This window comes from Peromyscus californicus, unplaced genomic scaffold (genome assembly GCF_007827085.1).
Source record: "Peromyscus californicus insignis strain IS unplaced genomic scaffold, ASM782708v3 Scaffold_19__1_contigs__length_69161282, whole genome shotgun sequence".
In the NCBI taxonomy this organism is placed as follows: domain Eukaryota; kingdom Metazoa; phylum Chordata; class Mammalia; order Rodentia; family Cricetidae; genus Peromyscus; species Peromyscus californicus.
The window spans coordinates 58,142,962-58,163,805 of NW_026294491.1; the positions used below are offsets into that span (position 1 = coordinate 58,142,962).

Genomic DNA, 20,844 nt, shown 5'->3' on the forward strand with positions numbered 1-20,844 from the left:
CTTCTGTGCAGGTCTCAAGTATAAGCTGTGGTTCAAAACTCAGAAGTCACTGTCTACAGCAAATAAAGAGATATTTAGTAAATTAGCCTTTTGTTTATGATTCAATTCAAAGTTATTTGGAGTTGATCATTGTGTGCATCAACTGCCAGCTACTTGTAGTCTGCTTGCTGGAGGAAGTAGCTTAGAGGTCAGAGAACTTGAGTCATTATTTTTTCCACGGTTAACTTCAAACCAGTCATGGGAAATTTTCAGCAACACTGGCTATAAATGTATTCTTATTCCATAAAGTCATTTAGAAAGTCCCATGGGAGTAATTTTCTTCAAAATCCAATGCAGAGAAGAACATGGCTTCCTTTTTCTTCTATTGAATCTGTATAATGGATCATTATTTTCTTTCTTTCTTCCTTCCTTCCTTTGTTTCTTTTTTCTTCCTTTCTCTTTCTATCTGTCTTCTTTTCTTTTTTGTCTTTGCTGTCAGTGAACTACTAGATGAAACTGAGATTTAATTTCAGAAATTTTACAGTCAAAAACTGAGAAAACAGCCGGGCGGTGGTGGCGCACGCCTTTAATCCCAGCACTCGGGAGGCAGAGCCAGGTGGATCTCTGTGAGTTCGAGGCCAGCCTGGGCTACCAAGTGAGTCCCAGGAAAGGCGCAAAGCTACACAGAGAAACCCTGTCTCGAAAAACGAAAAAAAAAAAAAAAAACTGAGAAAACAGCCAGGTGTGGTGGCACATGAATGTAATCCCAGTGCTTGGGTGGTGGAGGCAGAATTGCCATTATTTCTAACTCACCTAGAGTACACAGTGAATTCAAAGTTACACAGGGAGACCCTATTTCAAAGTAAAACAAAATGAACAATAGGTAGGGAAAGAGTCGGCAAGCGGAACAGGGTGGGCCGTATCAGAGCAAAGCCATCTGAGTTCGCATTTGGAGGCTTCAGAAGTTCCGGCCAATTTCTCATTTCCTAACCTGGCTTCTCTCTGTGTCTGCATTCTGTTATCTTTAAAATGTGGGTAGCTGGGGGCCTGGAGAGTTGGCCCAGGGGTGAAGAATACATACTGGTCTTCTACAGGACTTGAGTTTGGTTCCTAGAGCCCCATCAGGCAGCTCATAAACACCTGTAACTCCACCTCCAGAGGTATCTGGTACCCTCTTCTGGCCTCCCTGGCACCTGTATTCGTGTATCCCCCTTCTCCACATACACATAATAAAAAATACATATTTTTAAAATTTGTATTTTAAACTTAATTACAACAGCATTTTAAAATAAATATCTTTTTAAAGTCAGAAAATAAAACACTGAAACAGAGGCAGCTGGGCATGGTGGCTCACACCTGTAATCTCAGCACTTAGGAAGCTGCAGCAGGAGGATTGCTGCAAGTTCCAAGCCAGCCTGGGTTCTGTGGTGAATTCCAGGCCAGCCTGGCCTACAGAGGGAAAAACAAGAGTGAAGGTGACTCAGTGCTGATCTCTTGGACTAACCATAGGACTCATTTCCTCAACGTGCGTGCTCTCGAGTGTGTTTGTGGCTTCGGAACCTCTCTGTGTACCTGCGGCTTCGCCTGTCACCTGTCTTGGCCTTGAACTCTGAATGTCAGCCACCAACTGGACATTTCTGCTTGCTCTTCCAGTGGGCATGTCGAGCCCATGGCCACCCCTGCTCCCTCCGCCCACTCACTCCAGACTAGTCACCTCCTCCACTGTCTTCTCACCTGACCTTCCAGTTGCTGGACTCAAATCTTGAGCCACGCTCTGCTCTCAGTTGCTGTATGAGGTGTAATGAACACATCACGCTGTACACAGACTGTCAATGCACAGTTCCATCAGGTCTGACCTGCTGCACGCAGCCTGTCCCGCCCAGTCAGACTGTCTCCAATACCTCCAGTTCCTCCAGTTCCTTTACAGCCAATCTCCATGGCTACCACCACACTCTCCACCAGAAGCAGCCACTGGGGCTGATTTCAACTTCCCTAGGTTAGTTTAACCTGCTCTAGAATGTCATACAAATGCAAGGTCAGGTTTTGTTGTTGTTGTTGATTTGTTTTTTTTTTTAATGACCTGACTTCTATCACTCAGCATGAAGTCCTTGCAGTTCATTCTTGTTTTACCCAGCAGCTGTGAGTCCCCCCTTTTTTATTGTCCAATAATATTCCACTACGTAAACACACTAATTTTGTTCCCATTCTGTGAAATTATTCTCTTTTTTTTGTAGTTATTTATGTTGTTTTGACATCCTGACCACAGTTTCCCCTCCCGCCTCTCCTTCTAGTCCTCCCCTCCCTCTCCACTCTTCCTCCCCATCCGTTCCTTCTCCCCTTCTCTTCAGAAAAGGGCAGGCCTTCCATGGATATCAACCAGCCATGGCATATCAAGTTGCAGTGAGACTCGGCACCTCCTCTTCTATTAAGGCTGGATGAGGCACTCTGGTAGGAGGGAAGGGTCCCCATAGCAGGCAACTGAGTCAGAGACAGCCTCTGCTCTCGCTATTCAGAGTCTCACACGAAGACCAGACAACACAACTATAACTTATATGAAGAGGGCCTAGTCCCATGCGGGCTCCCTGGTTGTCAGTTCTGTCTCTGTGAGCGCCTATGAGCCCAGGTTAGTTGGTTCTGTGGGTGTCCTGGTGAAGTTATTGTTAACTGGTTTCTTTCTTGCACATCCCAAACCTGCTTTCCTAGCAAGTCTGCCAAGTATAACCTCAGTCTAAATGCTTCCACAGAAATGGTTAGCCAACTAGTTCAAGTCAAACCACTGCCTTCTTGGCTCACCCTCCTGCTTTCCATACCACCTTCCTTTAGCTAGTTTTCCCGACGTTATTTCCCCTGTATTACTTCCTACCATTCTCTCTCCGTTATTGGACTAGTCACTCCAGTCTTCAAGATGGTCACACTCTGCCTGTCCCAGAACTTTTACAGATACGTGCATGCCATCAAGAATGCTGCTCATCACTGGTCTCCTCCTCTACGCTGATTAGTTTCCTGTCAACTGGACACAAGATAGAGACAGATCTAGGAACAGGGATTTTTAATGGAGAAGATGTGACCATAAGATTTGCCTGTATACAAGTCTATAGTACATTGTCTTCATCACTGATTGGTGTAGAATCCAGCCTATTGTGGGTGGTGCCATCCCTGGGCAGGTGGTCCTAGGTGTTATAGGAAGGAGGCTGAGCAAGCCATGGGGAACAAGCCAGTAAGCAGCATTCCTCCACGGCTTCTGCTTCAGTTCCTGCCTCCAGGTTCCTGCCCTGTTTCAGTTCCTGCCCTGATTTTCCTTGGTGATAGACCGTCACCTGGAGGAGTAAGTCAAAGAAACCCTTCCTTTCCTCCCCAAGTTACTTTTGGTCATGGTGTTTTATCACAGCAATAGTGACCCTGACTAAGACATCATCTTAAAGGCCTGTGTCAAAATAAACAGGGATGTTTTCCACCAAGAAACCTTCTCCACCCTGCCTGCATAGAGCGTGAGGCATTTGCTTCTGCCTTCTATGCTCGCCACTCTCTACCTGTCTCTCATAACATTTAACATTTAGAAATGACTGTGGGCATATGTACGTACATGTGTACACACATGGATGCTAGGATGCATACGGGTATGCATGTGCATGCAAATGACATGTACATATGCATGCACGGATAGAAATGTATGTGTGCATACGTATGTGTGCACACATGTGTGTGTGGGGGGGCGGGAGCATTTGCTTATTTCTCAGCTCCATGAAGGCACATAGACAATCTGCTTGCTTCATTCCTGTGGACTCCATACCATGCATTCACAGATTTGTCCTGAGAGAGTAAAGGCAGGGATAGAGAATCTCTACTTTCTCCCACTCCTCACTGCAGAAAAGGAAGCATCGTTGTTGGCTATGAAGTGACCGGCTCCAGTACCACAGATGAGCTCCTGTCTGCCATGGAGCAGGTGACGGACAAGGCGATGGTGGCCCTGAGAAGGCGGTTCTCAGTTAAAGACGGCTCTTTTCGAGTGTTCGGGGAAGGTAATGCTGGGCTTCCATCTTTGATCCAATCTTTCATCAGTCTGCATGATGTCCTCAGAAAGTAGATTGTAGATGCCTGTTTCCAAGAGAACTGTTCTAAAACCTACCTTCAGTAGAAACTGGCAGCCTCCCCAACCCCCATACCACTCAACCTCAGCTGACTCTCTGATAGTTACTAATTGGAGATCTGAGCATCTCAGATAAACGTGCTGGAGCACTGACCACACTACAAGCTGTGGTGGACATGACTCAGCAGCACTGACTCATACAGGCTGTGATGGACATGACTCAGCAGCGCTTTGCTGATAGACACATGGGAAACGCCTTGGAGCTGATGGTAGTTTTAACTCATCACCTAAAGACCCAAGGCGAAAGTGCACACACCCACCTCTCTCTACATTTTAAAAACACTGTCTTAGTTCAATTCCTTTTGATGAGATAAAATACCTTGATAAAAGCAACTTGGGGGAGACAGGGTTTATAAGCCTCATAATTCCAGGCTATAGTCCATCTTTGGGGGAAGTAGAGGCAGCAGGACCTGAAACAGCTAGTTATAGTCACATCCATGTCCAAGATCCAGCCCATGGAATGGTGACACATTCAAAGTGGGTCTTCCTACCTCAGCTAAGCCAGTTAAGGAAATCCACCACAGACCTACCACACACCATCCCAATCTAGACAAGCCCTCATAGACTCCCTTCCCAGGTAATTAATTCTACACTGTGTCGAGTTGATGCTGATGGTTAAAACAAATATCACACATCTTCCTTTCCTTTCCTTTCCTTTCCTTTCCTTTCCTTTCCTTTCCTTTCCTTTCCTTTCCTTTCCTTTCCTTTCCTTTCCTTTCCTTTCCTTTCTTTTCCTCCCCTCTGGACTCCTCTCCTCTCCTCCCCCTTCCCTCCCCTTCTCTCTCCCCTCCCTTCCTTCCCCTCCTCTCTCACCTCCCCTCCCTCTCCTCTCTTCTCTCTCTCTCTCTCTCTCTCTCTCTCTCTCTCTCTCTCTCTCTCTCTCTCTCTCTTCTATTTCTTGAGAGAGAGTCTCTCTCTGTAGCCCAGACTGGTTTCCAATTCTCAAGCCCCCTCCCCCAGCCTTCTGAGTCCTGGGATTATGGATGTGCATCGGTATGCCTAATATTAAAAATAGTTAATTAGACACAGAATAGTCATTTATGGGATGATAGTGTACTCTTTTGAGAGCTGCTGACATTGTGTAATGATGTAATTAGCACATCTATCACCTCAAACATTTATGATTTCCTTTCAATGGAAACAGTCAACGAACGCTGGCCAGCTATTTTGATATGCAGTACTCTTCAGCCCCAGAAAAGGATGATTTTTGCTGCCTCTGGCATGATGGATGAGTTTAGAGGACATTATGTTAAATGAAAGAAGCCAGACATAGAAAGATCAATACTATATGTCCTCACTCATGTATGGAGTCCTAAAGAATCTATTGATCTCACAGAAGCCGAGAAATGGCATGTGGTCCCCAGTGGTTGTAGAGAGTATGCAAAGGAAGGGGTAGGTGATGCAGGGCTGGATCTGCAAGAAATATAAGATGCAGATCAGGAGGTCTGCAGTTAGCAATAGATGTGTATTCATTTTATGTTTTAAATTCATCCTTGAGTATCTCCGGTCACAACCTCTGTCACTGTCTGCCAACAACATTCACTCAGTCAACACTCACTATCTGATATGTCAGACCCAGAACAGGACAATGAAGAAATCAAGTTTCCAGGCCTTGAGGACCTGGCTTTCGATAATACCATCTCCTAGTTCCAGTCATGGGAGGATATACTCTAAGGGTCATTGGTGATGCAGTAAAAGCAGCTTTGAAATAAGTACATGGCAGGAAGGGTCATGTCGCAGTGACAATCATCCGTATTCCAACTGCACTATCATTCTTTGTTCTATGGCATCCTCAAGGTTATCAGGTTTGCACAGGTGTGGACACAAGAATGTACGGATGCATATGTGTACCCGTGGAGGCCCAAGGTTGATGTTGGGTGTCTTCCTCCTCGGTTGCTTTTCATTTTATATATCCAGGCAGGGTCTCTTACTGCATGTGGAGCTCATCGTTTCCGGCTAGTTTGGCTAGCCAGATTGATCTGAGAACTCTCTGCTCATGTCTCCTGAGTGCTGGAGGGATTAAAGGTGGGCTGCCATGCCCACTTGATTTTAAATCTGCAAATGTAACTTCTAAATCACTTCAACGCTGCAGTTTTGTTGTAGAGCGCTAGAATGTTCTGGAGTCTTTCCCCCCCATGTACCTGTTATTTTCCAGCCCAGTGTAACAGCATCTCCTTTGGATTCGGGTCTGAGGATGATGAATATATTCTACCCTGTAGCAGCGGCTTCACCGGAAACATCACCGTCAGGTGCCGGCGCTCTGGGTGGCAGGTCACCAAGGAGTCCTGTGTGCTCTCTCAGCTGGCGGAACTGAAGAAGGTGACGCATTTTTAGGAACTTGGCAGTTTGAATTTCACAGTGGACATCACCCAGAGAGTGTGCCTAGGTAGAGGGTCAAATGTGACTATTTGTATCTTTAGATAGAGTGCAAAAATATGAGGTCTCTGTTGGTCCATTGATTGTGAGCATGATGAGCAGAGTCAGACAATGCCTGAGTTAACGGTTTTGTCTTAGTAGAGTGAAGGCACTCAGTGCTTACAGATACAATAGATGCTAAAACAGCGACTAAGCTAGACTTGGAAATCCAAGCAGCCTTGGAGTTGAAGCCTAAGGGGAAGCATAAGTCAGGGTAATATACTTAATATAAGTGAGAACGTACAAATATCTTCTATTGGAATAGCGAGTAGGTTGGACGGGGGAGGGAGTGGTGACCCATACAATAGACCTTGCATATGAAAATCTAAATCTAAATCTTCAGGAAACAAGAGACAAAGCAGCCAGTGATAACAAGAATAGTGATCTGGAAACAAGGTCCCTTAGTTTCTATTCCAGTGTGGTGGCTTCCATTTCAGCTTTGTATTTAAAAAAAGAAAAAGAAAAAGCAAAGAAAAGAGGAGGTAAAGGGTCAGGAACAGGAGAATTGAAATCACAGGGAAAAAAAAAGTCTTCCAGACTGGCTCAGCCATTGCTCTTGCAGCAGACCTCCATACGGAGTAGAGTTTCCATCCCAGCAGAGGCCTCCCTCCCACAATAGAGAATACCAAAGGAGGACGGCGGCGTGTCTCAGCACAAAGCATCCCGGAACAGTCTCCAGTCCCTTTCTGCCCTCTGTGTCCGCACCTGTAGATGAGGAGCAGGAGCCACTGGCGTCTAGTCTTGCGCTGTCCTTCCTTGGCCCAGTTCTGAACACGGCAGTAGTTAGAACTCCCTGATCCCGGATGTGAGGGCAGGCAGAGAGCAGTACAGTCAGCTGAGGAGAGCAAGGAGGTTGGGTGGGATCTGGGATCCTGGGTCAACCCGTGTTGATGGAGGCAAACACTCCCGCTCGCCGCCGCCGCTCTCTCGGTTACCCTAGCATAGCAGCAGTAGATGGGCCTGAAGGAAGAAGTGAGACTCTAAACCCAGCCGTGCAGAGGGGTTGACCCAAGCCCAGTAGCCATACTGACTCATGTGCCCATCTCTTTCTCACTCTGTACAAGAAGTACAGGATTAGTACTGGCAGAGCTCGGTACTGGCAGTACCACTTTTAGCTGAGTACTCCTTGCAAATATCACCAAATCGCAGTCATTATCCATTTTCCTACAACTGAGATTGTGATGTACTTGAAAAAGTCTTTCAGAGACTTTTTCATGATCCAGTTCCCTTAGCGCTAAAATATCAATAATAACACTACTTCCTTCAAAGAGCGTTGAAGTTGTTCAATCAACAACTTCCTATAAAGCATTATTAAGCATTTAGCACAGGGTCTAGAGTATCAGAAGCGTTGAACACGTCATTGCTGTTTGCCACTGCTGTATAGTTATCTGCTGATACACTGCGCTGTTTGTTCTGTGGACAAGACATCTGATTTGCAATCTAATGATGTGCAAGCATTTCTGTTTTCCCCCCCTAGAGCTTAATCTTTCTTTTCTTTTTTTAAAGAATTTCAGTATGATTGCAGGCAACATCACAGAAGCAGATGTGTCTTCTTTGGTGCAAAATCTTTCTGCCATCGTTCAGCAAAGCTCATCCACCACAGCTGGGAACCTGGCTTCAGTGGTGTCACTTCTGAGCGACATTTCATCCCTGTCACTGGAGAAATCTTTCACTGTGTCCAACTTGACCCTGAAGGTATGGTCTTTCTACTCTTCAAGGGCTCAGTTTATTTATTTATAATTTGGCATTTTTCGAGACTGGATCTCACAATGTAGCTCTGGCTGACGTGGCCTGCAAGACATAGGCTAGGCTAACCTTGAACTCCTGGAAACCATCCTGGTTTACCTTTCTGAGTGCTGGGATTACAGGCCTGTACCACTACACCCAGACTGAAGGTCTCACTTCAAATGCTACATCTTGTGGGAGGTGTAACAAGAGCCTGGATGATGGAGAAACTCTTGAGAAAAACAGAGAAGCCATGGAACATTCCCAGTGTGAGCTTTTTTTTTTTTTTTTTTTTTTTTTTTTTTTTTTTTTTTGCATTTTCAATGCACAATGAACTCATAGGATAAACAGATTAAATTCAAATCTGCCCACAAACAGACTGCTTGTGAAGGTTCAGGCTTAGAGAATGGGGTAAGCTTTTGCACTATTGAACATGGGCATTAATATTTCATTTCTTCTCTGCCCAGGCCCCATAGTGAGGACTGAACCTGGGGCCCAATGCTCACTACACCTCAATCCTTGATGTTTGTAATCTATAATATGTATCATCTTAAGTTTTGTAAATTCTGACCTTTGCAGTGCACAGTGTAAGAACTGGCTGGTTTAGTTTAGATATTTAAATTTTGGTATTCATCCATGACAGGATAATATTTGGTCACCATAACAATGGCAGTACAACTAATGTGTTTTGTCCAATAGAGTCTTACTGGGGATACAAACCACACTTAAGAGCAACCCCCATGTGCTTCTTACAGGTCCTTTGAGTACACAGTGTGGTTTCCTGTTTTGTGTGTTTATGGGATTTGTGTGCAATCTGTGTGTGCAAGTTTGTGTGCAGCTGTGTGTTTATGTGTTTCTTGGCTTTCCCCCCGATTGTCTGTTTTGTTCTATTCTGGTTTGTTTGCTATTATTTCATCTTACTTTACCTTATTGTTATTATTTAGATGCCTGTTTGTTTTCTAATGAGAGAGAGAAAGGGTGTGGATTTGGGTGGGGGTGGAGGTGGGGGGACTGGAGGGGGGATATTCATCAGAATAGACTTTATGAAAAAAAATCAATTTTCAATTAAGAATAAGAACAAACAGAATGGCAGTGTAAGACCTGCTGGCACAGGCCTGCAGTTCTAGCCCCTGAAAGGCTGAAGGAGGAAGATGGGGGACTTGAAGTGAGTCCCCTGAAAGAGCAGTAAGTGCTCTCAGCCTCTGAGCCATCTCCCCAGGCAACAGTTCAATATTGCACTGTTTTTTAAGGATCACTGTTGGATATTCTTATGCAGTAAACAACAACAAAAACCCAGGAATTGAAATTTGAGCACCTGTGACATGAATTCACAAGCCTTTTCAAATGGAAAAACAGGTGTTTTTCATACACTGTATCTTGATTACAGTCCCCTCCCTCCTCTACTCCAACCACTTTTCCCCACCTTCCCTCCCATCCGGATCCACCCCTTTTGGCCTCTCGTTAGAAGAGAACAGGTTCCTAAGAGATTAATAATAAAATAAGATACAATACGATAAAACAAAAACAAATTCTAACGTTAGCTAAAGAAGCAAGGAAGCTGTTGGAGGTCATGCTCCTGTCTTTGTGCTGTAGCTGTTCACTAGTGCAGTCACCTCCCCCATCCCAGGGATGAAGGAATGCACACCTGTGTGTTGCAGGATGCTTATTCCTACATGCTGAAGAAAAGCACTACTGTGATTGCAGATTCCTTGGGATGACCACTCTGGATTTTATTTATTCTCTGTGTGTGTGTGGGGGGGGGGGGGGGGGGGGGGGGGCTGCATACACTGTAGTATGTGTATGGAGACCAGAGCACAACCTGTGGGAGTTGGCTCTTTCCTTCAGTCCGGTGGGTTCTGGGACTTGAACTCAGGTCACCAGGATTGGCAGCAGCACCTTACTCACTGAGGTATCTTGCGATCTTGGCCCAAGTTTCTTTACACAAACACTTGTACTGGATTGAGTGACAGGACTAATGGAAGTCCTGAGTTTTTCTGTGATCCTCAACTCGCCAATTCTATGGCCTTTTCCCTTCATAAGATCGACCTTCACTCTTAGCTCCTCTCTCTAAGAAGACCTAAACTGACTTCGATTCTTATGTTTCAGAATGTCATCAACATAGCTGATCATATTCTGAACTCAACCTCCATAACTAATTGGACAATTTTATTACAAGAAGAAAAGGATGCCAGCTCCAAGCTGCTACAGACATTGGAAAACATCAGCACTCTCATACCTCCCACTGCCCTGCCTCTTAATTTTTCTCGAAACTCCATCGACTGGAAAGGGACCCAAATCCAAAGCACACAGGGTTACAACTATCAGATTGAAATGCTACAACAAAACGCCTCTCTGCCCATCCGAGGCCACGTGCTTATTGAACCAGATCAATTCCAGGAATCCCATCCAAAGACTATTATCAGCATGGCCTCATTGACCTTTGGGAACATTCTACCCATTACCCACGGAGGAAATGCACGGATCAATGGGCTGGTGATAACGACACTTATCCAAAACAATTCCATCAATGAAATTTTCCTGAACTTTTCCAAGATAAAGGGAAACCTGAGCCAGCCTCATTGTGTGTTTTGGAATTTCAGTCATTTGCAGTGGAGCAACGTAGGCTGCCAACTCGTGAATGAAACTCCAGGCACAGTGCTGTGCCGATGCATGCACCTGACCTCCTTCTCTGTGCTCATGTCTCCCCTCGTCCCCTCTTCGATTGTCCCTGTGGTGAAATGGCTTACGTACATCGGACTGGGCATCTCCATTGCAAGTCTAATCTTATGCCTGATCATCGAGTCTCTGTTTTGGAAGCAGACCAAGAAAAGCCAAACCTCATACACACGCCATGTCTGCCTGGTGAACATCGCCCTGTCACTCTTAATTGCTGATGTTTGGTTTATCATTGCTGCCACCGTGGATACCGCTGTCAGCCCTTCTGGAGTCTGCGTGGCTGCCGTGTTCTTTACCCACTTTTTCTACCTCGCTTTGTTCTTCTGGATGCTTGTGCTCAGCGCCCTGCTGGCTTATCGAATCATCCTCGTGTTCCATCACATGGCTCTGCCCACCATGATGGCTACTGGGTTCTGCCTGGGCTACGGGTGCCCTCTCCTTATATCTGTCATTACCATTGCCGCCACTCAACCTAGCAACAGCTACAAAAGGAGCAACGTGTGCTGGCTTAACTGGTCTGATGAGAGCAAACCCCTCTTGGCGTTTGTTGTTCCTGCGTTGACTATTGTGGCCGTGAACTTGACTGTGGTGCTGCTGGTCCTTAGGAAGCTCTGGAGGCCAGCGGTTGGAGAAAGACTGAGTCAGGACGACAAGGCCACTGCCATCCGCATGGGAAAGAGCCTCCTCATTCTGACCCCACTGCTAGGGCTCACCTGGGGCTTCGGGATAGGAACAATGGTGGACAGCCAGAATGTAGCTTGGCATGTTCTTTTTGCTTTGCTTAATGCTTTCCAGGTAAGAAAAATAAGAATGATGTATTATGTACTCCTATCTAGTAGGTTTTCTATAAGCTAATAATAGGTTTCTCTGCCAACACAGTAAGCTAGATCAAGCCCAATTGAAAAAGTAAAAGACCAGGTTTATTTGAGCAATGCAATTCCTGGGTAAGTTCTCCAGTCCCAGAGATGGAGGCAGGAGAAGTCACACACCTAAACTAAAGCAGGGAGATAATATAGCTTTGGAGGTGAGGGGTGATGATGTGTCTGCCCCAAGCTGGATTTGTGCCTGTGTGGTAAAGAACTGAACACGTTAGGCGGGGACTTAGGCTGCTGGCAACTTCCGGGAAGAGTCACCGTAGCTGCCAAGAATATGGAACTGGGCTTTTTGGCCCCTTTCCTTTGTTGAAGATTCTCTGAGAAGGTAGGGTTTGGAAAGAGAAATGGGGCTTCTCAGACTCTGCAGGAGCGAGCTGGAGGTTCCAACTGAACACTGTCAATGGAATATGTATAGAGAACTAGGGTTAGTGGATGAAGATGATCTCATCTCCTTGGCTCCAACAAGTCTATAACACAAAGTGCATGGAAACAGTGAGAAGACAAACCCATCCATTTTCTCCAGAAGTTCATGTCATACCAAAGCAGAATTCTAGACTTTCCCAGTAACCCACTGCAGAGTTTAAATCTATTAGAGTTCACATAACTGGCATTTTATCTCTTTTGTGGTTGATGCAGTCATCTCTCATACAAATCTCTGACAAAGCAAAGAAAGAGAAATAACTCAAAAGTACTTGTCGGCCTTGACAGATATAAAGCAACAACTCCCTGGAATTTAATAAACAGAGGCCAGCAACCGGACACTAACAGGCAAATTTTGTAAATAACATTTTCTTGGGACCCAACCATGCCTGTTCATGTTCATAGAACCTATGGCTCTTTTCTCTCCAAAGCAGAGGAACTGAAACAGATGTTATGTGTCTTACAAAGACCCAAAGACTTACAATTTAGTCTTTCCACAAAAAAACTTGCTGATCCTTACTCTTCAGGGTGGCTTTTATATTCCATAGTCAGAAAGTGTTCAGAATAAATGGAAAAAATAATCCTTAGGTCTTGATGTGTCTGGGAGAAAGTCTTCAACCATGGTTTATTGCGGGTTCGGGCCAGACCACCGAGGACAATGACTCAAAGAGATGGTAGTCTTACTTTTGGGTTCTGGAGTCAAGTGTGTTTTTTCTCAAATACCAACTGTGTTCTTAGTCTCTGCGTCCCCCAGTTCTCCCAGCTGACAAGTAGTGGCCACAGTAATGGTGAGGGAACAATTTGAGGTTTAGGAGAGGTAATTCAGCACCTGGTACAGTGCTCCGATTCAGTAAATGTTGAGAGAGTTTCCTTGAGGTGATGTGGCAGTCAACACCACAGTTAACGTGCAGGCGTTAGTCACAGATGAAGTCACAGAAATCATGCACCCAATGGTGACAAGTCTCAACAGCTCTAGGAAGGGCAGGCTTGTGAGCAGTGTGCTATTTGACAGGCATGAATGAAAGGGTCTCTGACTGGGAGGAAGCAAGCCTTTGCCAAGATTTTCTAAGAGACATACTTGAAGAGAAGGTTCCTCACAGAGACCATCTTCTTCCTCCTGGCCACAGGGATGCTGAAGCTCAGGGCCTGCTGCCATTGCATGTACATGATAAATGCTTATGAAGTGCTTGGTCTAAAGAAAGGCTAAGATACGCAGTCATTGGGAGCTATCTGGGGCTTTGAACAGCACCACAGTCGAGGATGAAGTTCCACATGAGTTTACAACCTCATTCATTCAATCATTTGCTCATTAACACACTTATGAAAAACAAGCTGTGAGCCTTTGGTCATGTGCCAGACACTGTAGAGCTCACACTATTCTTGCCTTCTAGAAACCTACAGTCTAGCAGGAGGGCAAACAAGAAAACAAGTTCAAGTTGAGCATAGAGTGCTTGGCTGTCACCAGCACGCAAGGGGGAGAGGCAGAAGAATCACAACTTTGCGGCCAGCCTGGCCTATAGTGAGTACCAGACTAGCCTGGGTTATAGAATGTGGACTAGCCTGGGTTATAGAATGTGGGCTAGCCTGGGTTATAGAATGTGGCCTAACCTCCAAAAAGAGAGAAAAAAAGTCAACATTAGAGTATAGTAAGGTTGACATGATGATAGAATTGTGTCATATAATATATAGATTATTTCTTGTCTGGAGAAGAAAAGATTATATAATACATATGATTTACTCTTTTTGCTTTTGGTTGTTAAAGGGATTTTTCATCTTCTGTTTTGGAATTCTCTTGGATAATAAGGTATGTGTATATTCATTTCTTCCTTCATTATGTAATGTAGGCATATTTAAAAACCTCCCCTTCAGTTCCAAGGCCTTTTTATACACATGATGGGTACTTAGGTAATAAAATTCTATAATTTTACAAAAGACAGACTCATCCAGGAGACGAAGGACGTAAGCCATCCTTGCTGATGAAGCATATAGATTCAATAGCAAATAAAGTGAATATCACAGCAGAGAGAGAGACAGAGAGAGAGAGAGAGAGAGAACCTTTTCTAGTTAATTTTTCTAAGCCTGGTGAAGGTTGTACATATCTGGAATCCCAATAACTCAGAAGGCAGAGACAGAAGGATTACAAGTTCCAGGCCAGCTTGTGGTACACAAAGGATTCCAGACCAGCAAGAGGAGAGAGATTCTGCCTCCCAAGCAAGCAGGACAATCTCTTTCTAGTTTAAATTATGCTCTGGAAATGGCCAAAGGTCAGATTGCTTTCTGAGGGGATGAGTTCTGTTTTGTGCCTTGAATTCCTTTGCCCGTTTATTCAAAATATGCAGGAAGGACACAACTTCCACATTTCCAGGCTATCGAATGCTAAGTGGTTTCTCACACTAAACAAAATTCCCAACAAAAGACTATTAGGTTTTTTTTGGTTTTTTTTGTTTTTTTTTTTTTTTTTTTTTTTTGGTTTTTCGAGACAGGGTTTCTCTGTGTAGCTTTGCGCCTCTCCTGGAACTCACTTGGTAGCCCAGGCTGGCCTCGAACTCACAGAGATCCGCCTGGCTCTGCCTCCCGAGTGCTGGGATTAAAGGCGTGCGCCACCACCGCCCGGCGACTATTAGTTTTAATGAAAGATAAATAGAAAAAAAAATTGTGAAGAACCATGCCCCTCCATTTTCCTTCCCAAGTAGCAAGCAATTATGTTGAGAGTAAAGGCAGTAATTGATGTTTCAGTAAGAAGACAAAAAGGTTTCATTATTGGGGCTGGAGTTGCTCTTGCAGAGGACGCAGAGGTTTGGTTCCCAGCACCCACATGATGACTTACAACCGCTTGTAATTCCCATTCCAGGGGACCAGCTGCCTCTTCTGACCTGCACAGGCACTAGGCACACACATGGTGTATAGACATACATGCAGGCAAAAATACTCATACACATCAATCAATCAATAATACTAAAAATAGAAAAGATTTTATTGTAAACTCATTTGCCATATATTACCACCCATTTACAGGCAGTTTTCTAGTGATGGCCATGTTCCCACCAGACACATGGTTAGGAAACCAAACCCTTCCCTCCATGGATAAACTTCACCCCAGCAATGATTGCCAGATGCTCATGCATTAGATACTGCTGTTTCATGCTGGATTCTAGTTTTGCTTCTAGGAAGTGAGGTTGTGAGAGTCATCTACTACATGTTTGTGTAATGGTCTAAATGTGTTGCTTAGAAGTGATGTTGCTAATTAACAGTTTTAAAGGGGGCTTTTTTCTTAATATGCTGACACCTGATTATTTCTCTCTTTTCACCATTTTTTTTGGATGTCCCGACAGCTGCGGCAACTTTTGTCCAATAAGTTGACTCTGTTAAGCTCACAGAAGCAAACATCAAAGGTAATGTCTTCCAGCTCCGAGGCACGAAGTAGGAGCTTTGCATTTTTCCCTCTACATCGTCTGTGGCTAGCTCACTTCTGTGGAAGGCCCTTGTTTTTCTGGCATCATTACTTGGTATGGTGCCCAGCCGGGGCTGATGGATAAAGAGCTACAGTGTAAGGAGGGCCTGGGCAAATGTATAGGAAGGCTGAAACCTACAAGACCTATGGTGTTGTGTCAGGGCTGCCAGAGATGGGTCTCTATGCTGCCACCAGCCACTGGTAGTGGCCAGAGTGTTCAGAAACTGTGTCAGCTCCGTATTAAGGTGGTCTTCTTGACAGAGAATGCAGAAAAGAATTTCAAGGCGGGCCAGTGTGAAGCAAGGTTAGAGTTTACTAAGAAAACATGTTAATGTGCATTTAAGTATGGGCATTAAAAAGGGGGAGGGAGGCCGGGCGGTGGTGGTGCATGCCTTTAATCCCAGCACTCAGGAGTTCGAGGCCAGCCTGTTCTACAAAGCGAGATCCAGGAAAGGCACAAAGCTACACAGAGAAACCCTGTCTCCAAAAACCAAAAGAAAGGGGGGGGGAGGGAGGGCTAGAGGAGGACAGTGGCACACAGTGGGACCACTTCTCAAGAGAGTCACATTACAGTGTCTTAGCCATAGCTACGTATACAATTTCAGTGACTTTGGAGTTACACTGTTCGAAAGATTTTAGAAATTAGGTAAAAATAATACTCTGGTGAACTTATTTTTAGCAATAGAACTTAAAAAAAATAAACAAGATGGTAAGATATTTCTTGAGGTGTACTGTATAGGTGACTTAAAAATAGAGGTTAAAAAAAAAAATGAAGGAGCCAGGAAGTGGTGGTGCATGCCTTTAATCCCAGCACTCAGGAGGCAGAGGCAGGCAGATCTCTGAATTCGAGGCCAGCCTGGTCTACAGAGTGAGTTCCAGACAGCCAGGGCTACATAGAGAAACCCTGTCTTGAAAAAAGCAAAACAAACAGAAAAATTATTAAAGAAATCCCTAGTACACATCGGGCACTGTGACGTGACACTTTGCCCGTAAATGTCATTCATAACTTCATTCATGAGATTCTTTGATTCTCAGCCAGGAGGAGGGGAGGGAGACTCTCTTCTCTTCCCATGTCTGCTTTTCCCCCTCGTCCACTGCCTTGTTTGCTGTGAGTGGATAAAACGTTTGATTTTGGTCCCCTGATAGCCCCAGCGTTTAGGGCTGCAGTCCAGACCCTGAGGAGTTTGCATAGGAAGGATGGGGTTGGGGGTGGGGGTGGGGTGAGGTGGGGGTGGCTTGCTGCTTCATTCTTTCTACAAAAGTGCCCTTGTGGGTGGTGTGCTATAGCACAGCACTCACATACACATTTTCTACTTTCAAAGTTAGTGTAAGACTTTTGACAAGACACGGAGGACTTTTCAGAAAGAGTGCTAAAGTAGAGATGTCTCTGTTTGGTAAAAAGTCATCCAAGTTAACTGTACATACAAACTTACATGAGTGTTCAGAGATTTTTATAGGAAACAGTAGAATTTTAAAATAAAAAAGTGTAGAGGTACACCACAGTGGTGGTTTGAATAAGAATGATCTCTATTGGCATATATACATATATATATGTATGTATGTATGTATATGTAGGTATATATATATGTATATGTAGGTATGTATGTATGTATGTATGTATGTATGTATGTATGTATGTATGTATTTGAATGCTTGATCACCAGGGAGTGGAACTGTTTGAAAGGATTAGAAGGATTAGGAGGTGTGGCCTTTTTGGAGGAAATGTGTCACTGGAGGTGGGCTTAAAGGTTTCAAAAGCCTATGCTAGGCCCAGTTTCTCTCTCTCTCTCTCTCTCTCTCTCTCTCTCTCTCTCTCTCTCTCTCTCTGTGTGTGTGTGTGTGTGTGTGTGTGTGTGTGTGTGTGTGTGTGTGTGTGTCTCTCTCTCCTCTCTCCTTTTGCTGGTGGGACAGAATAAACCCCTCAGCTATTTCTTCAGCACCATGCTTGCCTGCCTGCTGCCATGCCCCATCATGATAACAATGGACTAAGCCTCTGAAACTGTACTCAAGCCCCAGTTAAGTGCTTTCCTTTATAAGAATTGCCTTGGTCATGGTGTCTCTTTGTAGCAATAGAAGAGTAACTAAGACAACAACTATAATCCTAATGTTTAGGGAGGTGTAGGCAAGAAGATCAGGAGCTCAAGGTACCACATAACCATCTGTAACTCCAGCTCCAAGAGATCTGACACACTCTTCTGGCTTTTGTGCTCTCCCACACATATGTGGCATCCTTACACATACACAAAAAAGTATACGTAAAATAAATCACAGCTCATTGAGGAAATCATCATAGAGCTCCCTTGATCTCCGTTTATAGCAGAGTACTGCTGTGGATGCCAGGAACATTAACCCATCTTGGCCCCTGTCCTGTGACTTGTACCCCATTGGCCAGAGGTCTGAGGAAAGCTTCACAGTGGCTCAAAGAGGTGATTTTAATATTATGTCTTGAACTCAAACCGCTGAGCCCAGAAGGTGTGAGGCTGATGTTATTGTGTAGTCTCAGGAAAAGGAGGAAGTCACAGAAAAGAACACACATCAGTGAATAAAATGAGGCGGGGCACTCCCTGCCCTTCAGAGCAGGAAGTCTGTGTTTTTCCTCATTGAAAATCAAAGACAGAAAACAAAACAGAGACGTGAAGGCTCAAATGCCCGGCAGCACCTCTCCCTGTTTCTGACATGTCCTGTCAGTGCTCTTGCGATGTGAGGGTGGTCACTAGCCGGCAACGACGGTCAGGTCGCCGAGGGCCTGTTTCTTCGGCATTCATGGGCCCTCCACATTTTGATTCAAGCCAGGTGGTCAAAATTAGATTTCCATTTTGGTTGTCTGTCCAATGATTGTCCTGGCTTCACTTTCTGTTTCTGTGGTAAAATATCAGGCAGAAAGCGACTTAGAGAAGGAAGGGTCGTTTGGCTCACACGTCCAGGTCATTTGTTACAGTGCACTAAAGTGTCAGGAGTCCCCAGTCAGGAGGGGCTGGGGGAGAGAACATGAGCTTGTGCTCGGCTTATGTGCTCATTTGTGCACAGTGCAGGATGCCCTGTCAGAAAATGATGGCACATCAATGAACATAATTAAGATTTTTCCACACACCTGTTGCATGATATTTTGTTTGTGTTCTGACAAATAAAGCTTGCCTGGAGATCAGAAGGCGGAACTAACCACTAGTTAACCATAGGGGCCAGGCAGTGGTGGCACAAGCCTTTCATCCCAGCACAGAGGAGGCTCAGGCCTTTAATCCCAGCACAGGGGAGTCTCAGGCCTTTAACCTCAGCACAGAGGAGGCTCATGCCTTTAATCCCAGCACAGGGGAGGCTCAGGCCTTTAACCCCAGCACAGAGGAGGCTCATGCCTTTAATCCCAGTACAGAGGAGGCTCAGGCCTTTAGCCCCAGCACAGAGGAGGCTCATGCCTTTAATCCCAGCACAGGGGAGGCTCAGGCCTTTAACCCCAGCACAGAGGAGGCTCATGTCTTTAATCCCAGCACAGGGGAGGCTCAGGCCTTTAATTCCAGCACAGGGGATGCTCAGGCCTTTAATCCCAGCACAGAGGAGGCTCGTGTCTTTAATCCCAGCACAGAGGAGGCTCATGCCTTTAATCCCAGCACAGGGGAGGCTCGTGTCTTTAACCCCAGCACAGAGGAGGCTTATGCCTTTAATCCCAGCACAGGGGAGGCTCAGGCCTTTAACCCCAGCACCGAGGAGGCTCATGTCTTTAATTCCAGCACAGGGGAGGCTCAGGCCTTTAATTCCAGCACAGGGGAGGCTCAGGCCTTTAATCCCAGCACAGAGGAGGCTCATGTCTTTAATCCCAGCACAGGGGATGCTCAGGCCTTTAATCCCAGCACAGGGGAGGCTCAGGCCTTTAATCCCAGCATTAGGGAGGTAGAGACAGGAATATAAGGTGGGTGGAGATAGGATCTGCACTCCCATTCAGTCTGAGGATTCATAGGGGTAAGAAGTCTCTAGTGGCTACTGCTCTGCTTCTCTGATCTTTCAGCTCTCACTCTGGTATTTGACTCCAGGTTTTTATAGACTAATTAGGATGGAACTTCACATACCTCTGTGTCAATCTAAGGTACTGAGACAGCTCTTCATTGAGACTCCCTTTCTAGGTGGTTCTAGATATGTCAAGCCAATAATCAAAACTAACTAGCATAGTGGTTGACTGTCTCTGTATGAGGGAATTTAAATGGAAAAAAACAAAACAAAACCAAGAACCCAGATTATGGATTATTAGAAAGTAGAGATAGGAGCTGGGGGAAAATGGTTCAGTGGTTAAGATCTCCTAAAGTTCTTGCAGAGAACCCAAATTCAGTTCCCAGCCTCCCACACTGGTGGTTCACAAATGTCTCTAACTCCAACTCCAGGGAGTTCAGTGACATCTGCTGGCCTCTGTGAGCATTGCACTCTTGTTCACATACACAGTCATATACATGCATCCATAACTGGAAACAACAAGAGATAAGATCAGGAGCTTGTGAGTGAAATGAACACAAGAAAGGAAGGGGACAAAGTATAAACACAGGACCTAAAGCAGTGGGCTTGTTAGAACTGTGGGATGTGGAAAGCAAATGGACGAAGATAAAGGAAGCAAGAGACAGATTCAGAAGCAAAATAAAGATGACCGGAGTGGCCTCTTTCTTGACATAAGGCCCGTCTGAATGAGGGAAGCTGAGCAGCAGGGACAGGTTAGGGCCATGAGGCTGAGAGTTCACTGAGAGAAGGCGTGAGAAAGAGGTGATGAGGCAGGGATCTACAGAAGGACACTGAAGAGATGAGATAGGGCAGAAGGGATGGAAGAGGAAGCCGCCATGTTCTCAGTGAGGACCATCCACCCTGTGTCCTGCAGAGGTTGCCTGGGAGGTGGTCATTGCTGAATCTACATCTCCCTTCTTGGTTTAGCGTCCGTGTCATATGGCATGAGAATGGGAATGGAAAGGATTCCTCCCAGCATTCCTAATGCCTGGAACAGTGTGTAGCAAACAAAAGCTCTCGATATGAGAGTGAATGAATAAATCAGTATTAACAAATCGAAAAGGGTGTCAAGTATCTAAACACTATTATATTTCCAAGTACATGCTTGCTCTTTGCTTGAAACATTTTATTTCAGCTTTAGTGGCTCAGTTTCAATTTTTAAAAAATATTTTTATTGTATG

The 20,844-nt window shown here is 45.0% G+C and overlaps 1 protein-coding gene across 1 annotated transcript in view; it reads left to right on the top strand.

Annotated features, from left to right (window-relative positions):
* Adgrf1 (adhesion G protein-coupled receptor F1) overlaps positions 1 to 20,844 on the top strand; it is a gene marked incomplete at its 5' end in the record, with an annotated part of 34,134 nt that overhangs the window by 8,043 nt on the left and 5,247 nt on the right. The window contains 6 exons of the mRNA XM_052743981.1: positions 3,847 to 3,998; positions 6,282 to 6,445; positions 8,048 to 8,236; positions 10,373 to 11,737; positions 14,000 to 14,041; positions 15,570 to 15,629. Coding sequence (XP_052599941.1) covers positions 3,847 to 3,998; positions 6,282 to 6,445; positions 8,048 to 8,236; positions 10,373 to 11,737; positions 14,000 to 14,041; positions 15,570 to 15,629 — 1,972 coding nt within the window. The remainder of the gene's footprint in view (positions 1 to 3,846; positions 3,999 to 6,281; positions 6,446 to 8,047; positions 8,237 to 10,372; positions 11,738 to 13,999; positions 14,042 to 15,569; positions 15,630 to 20,844) is intronic.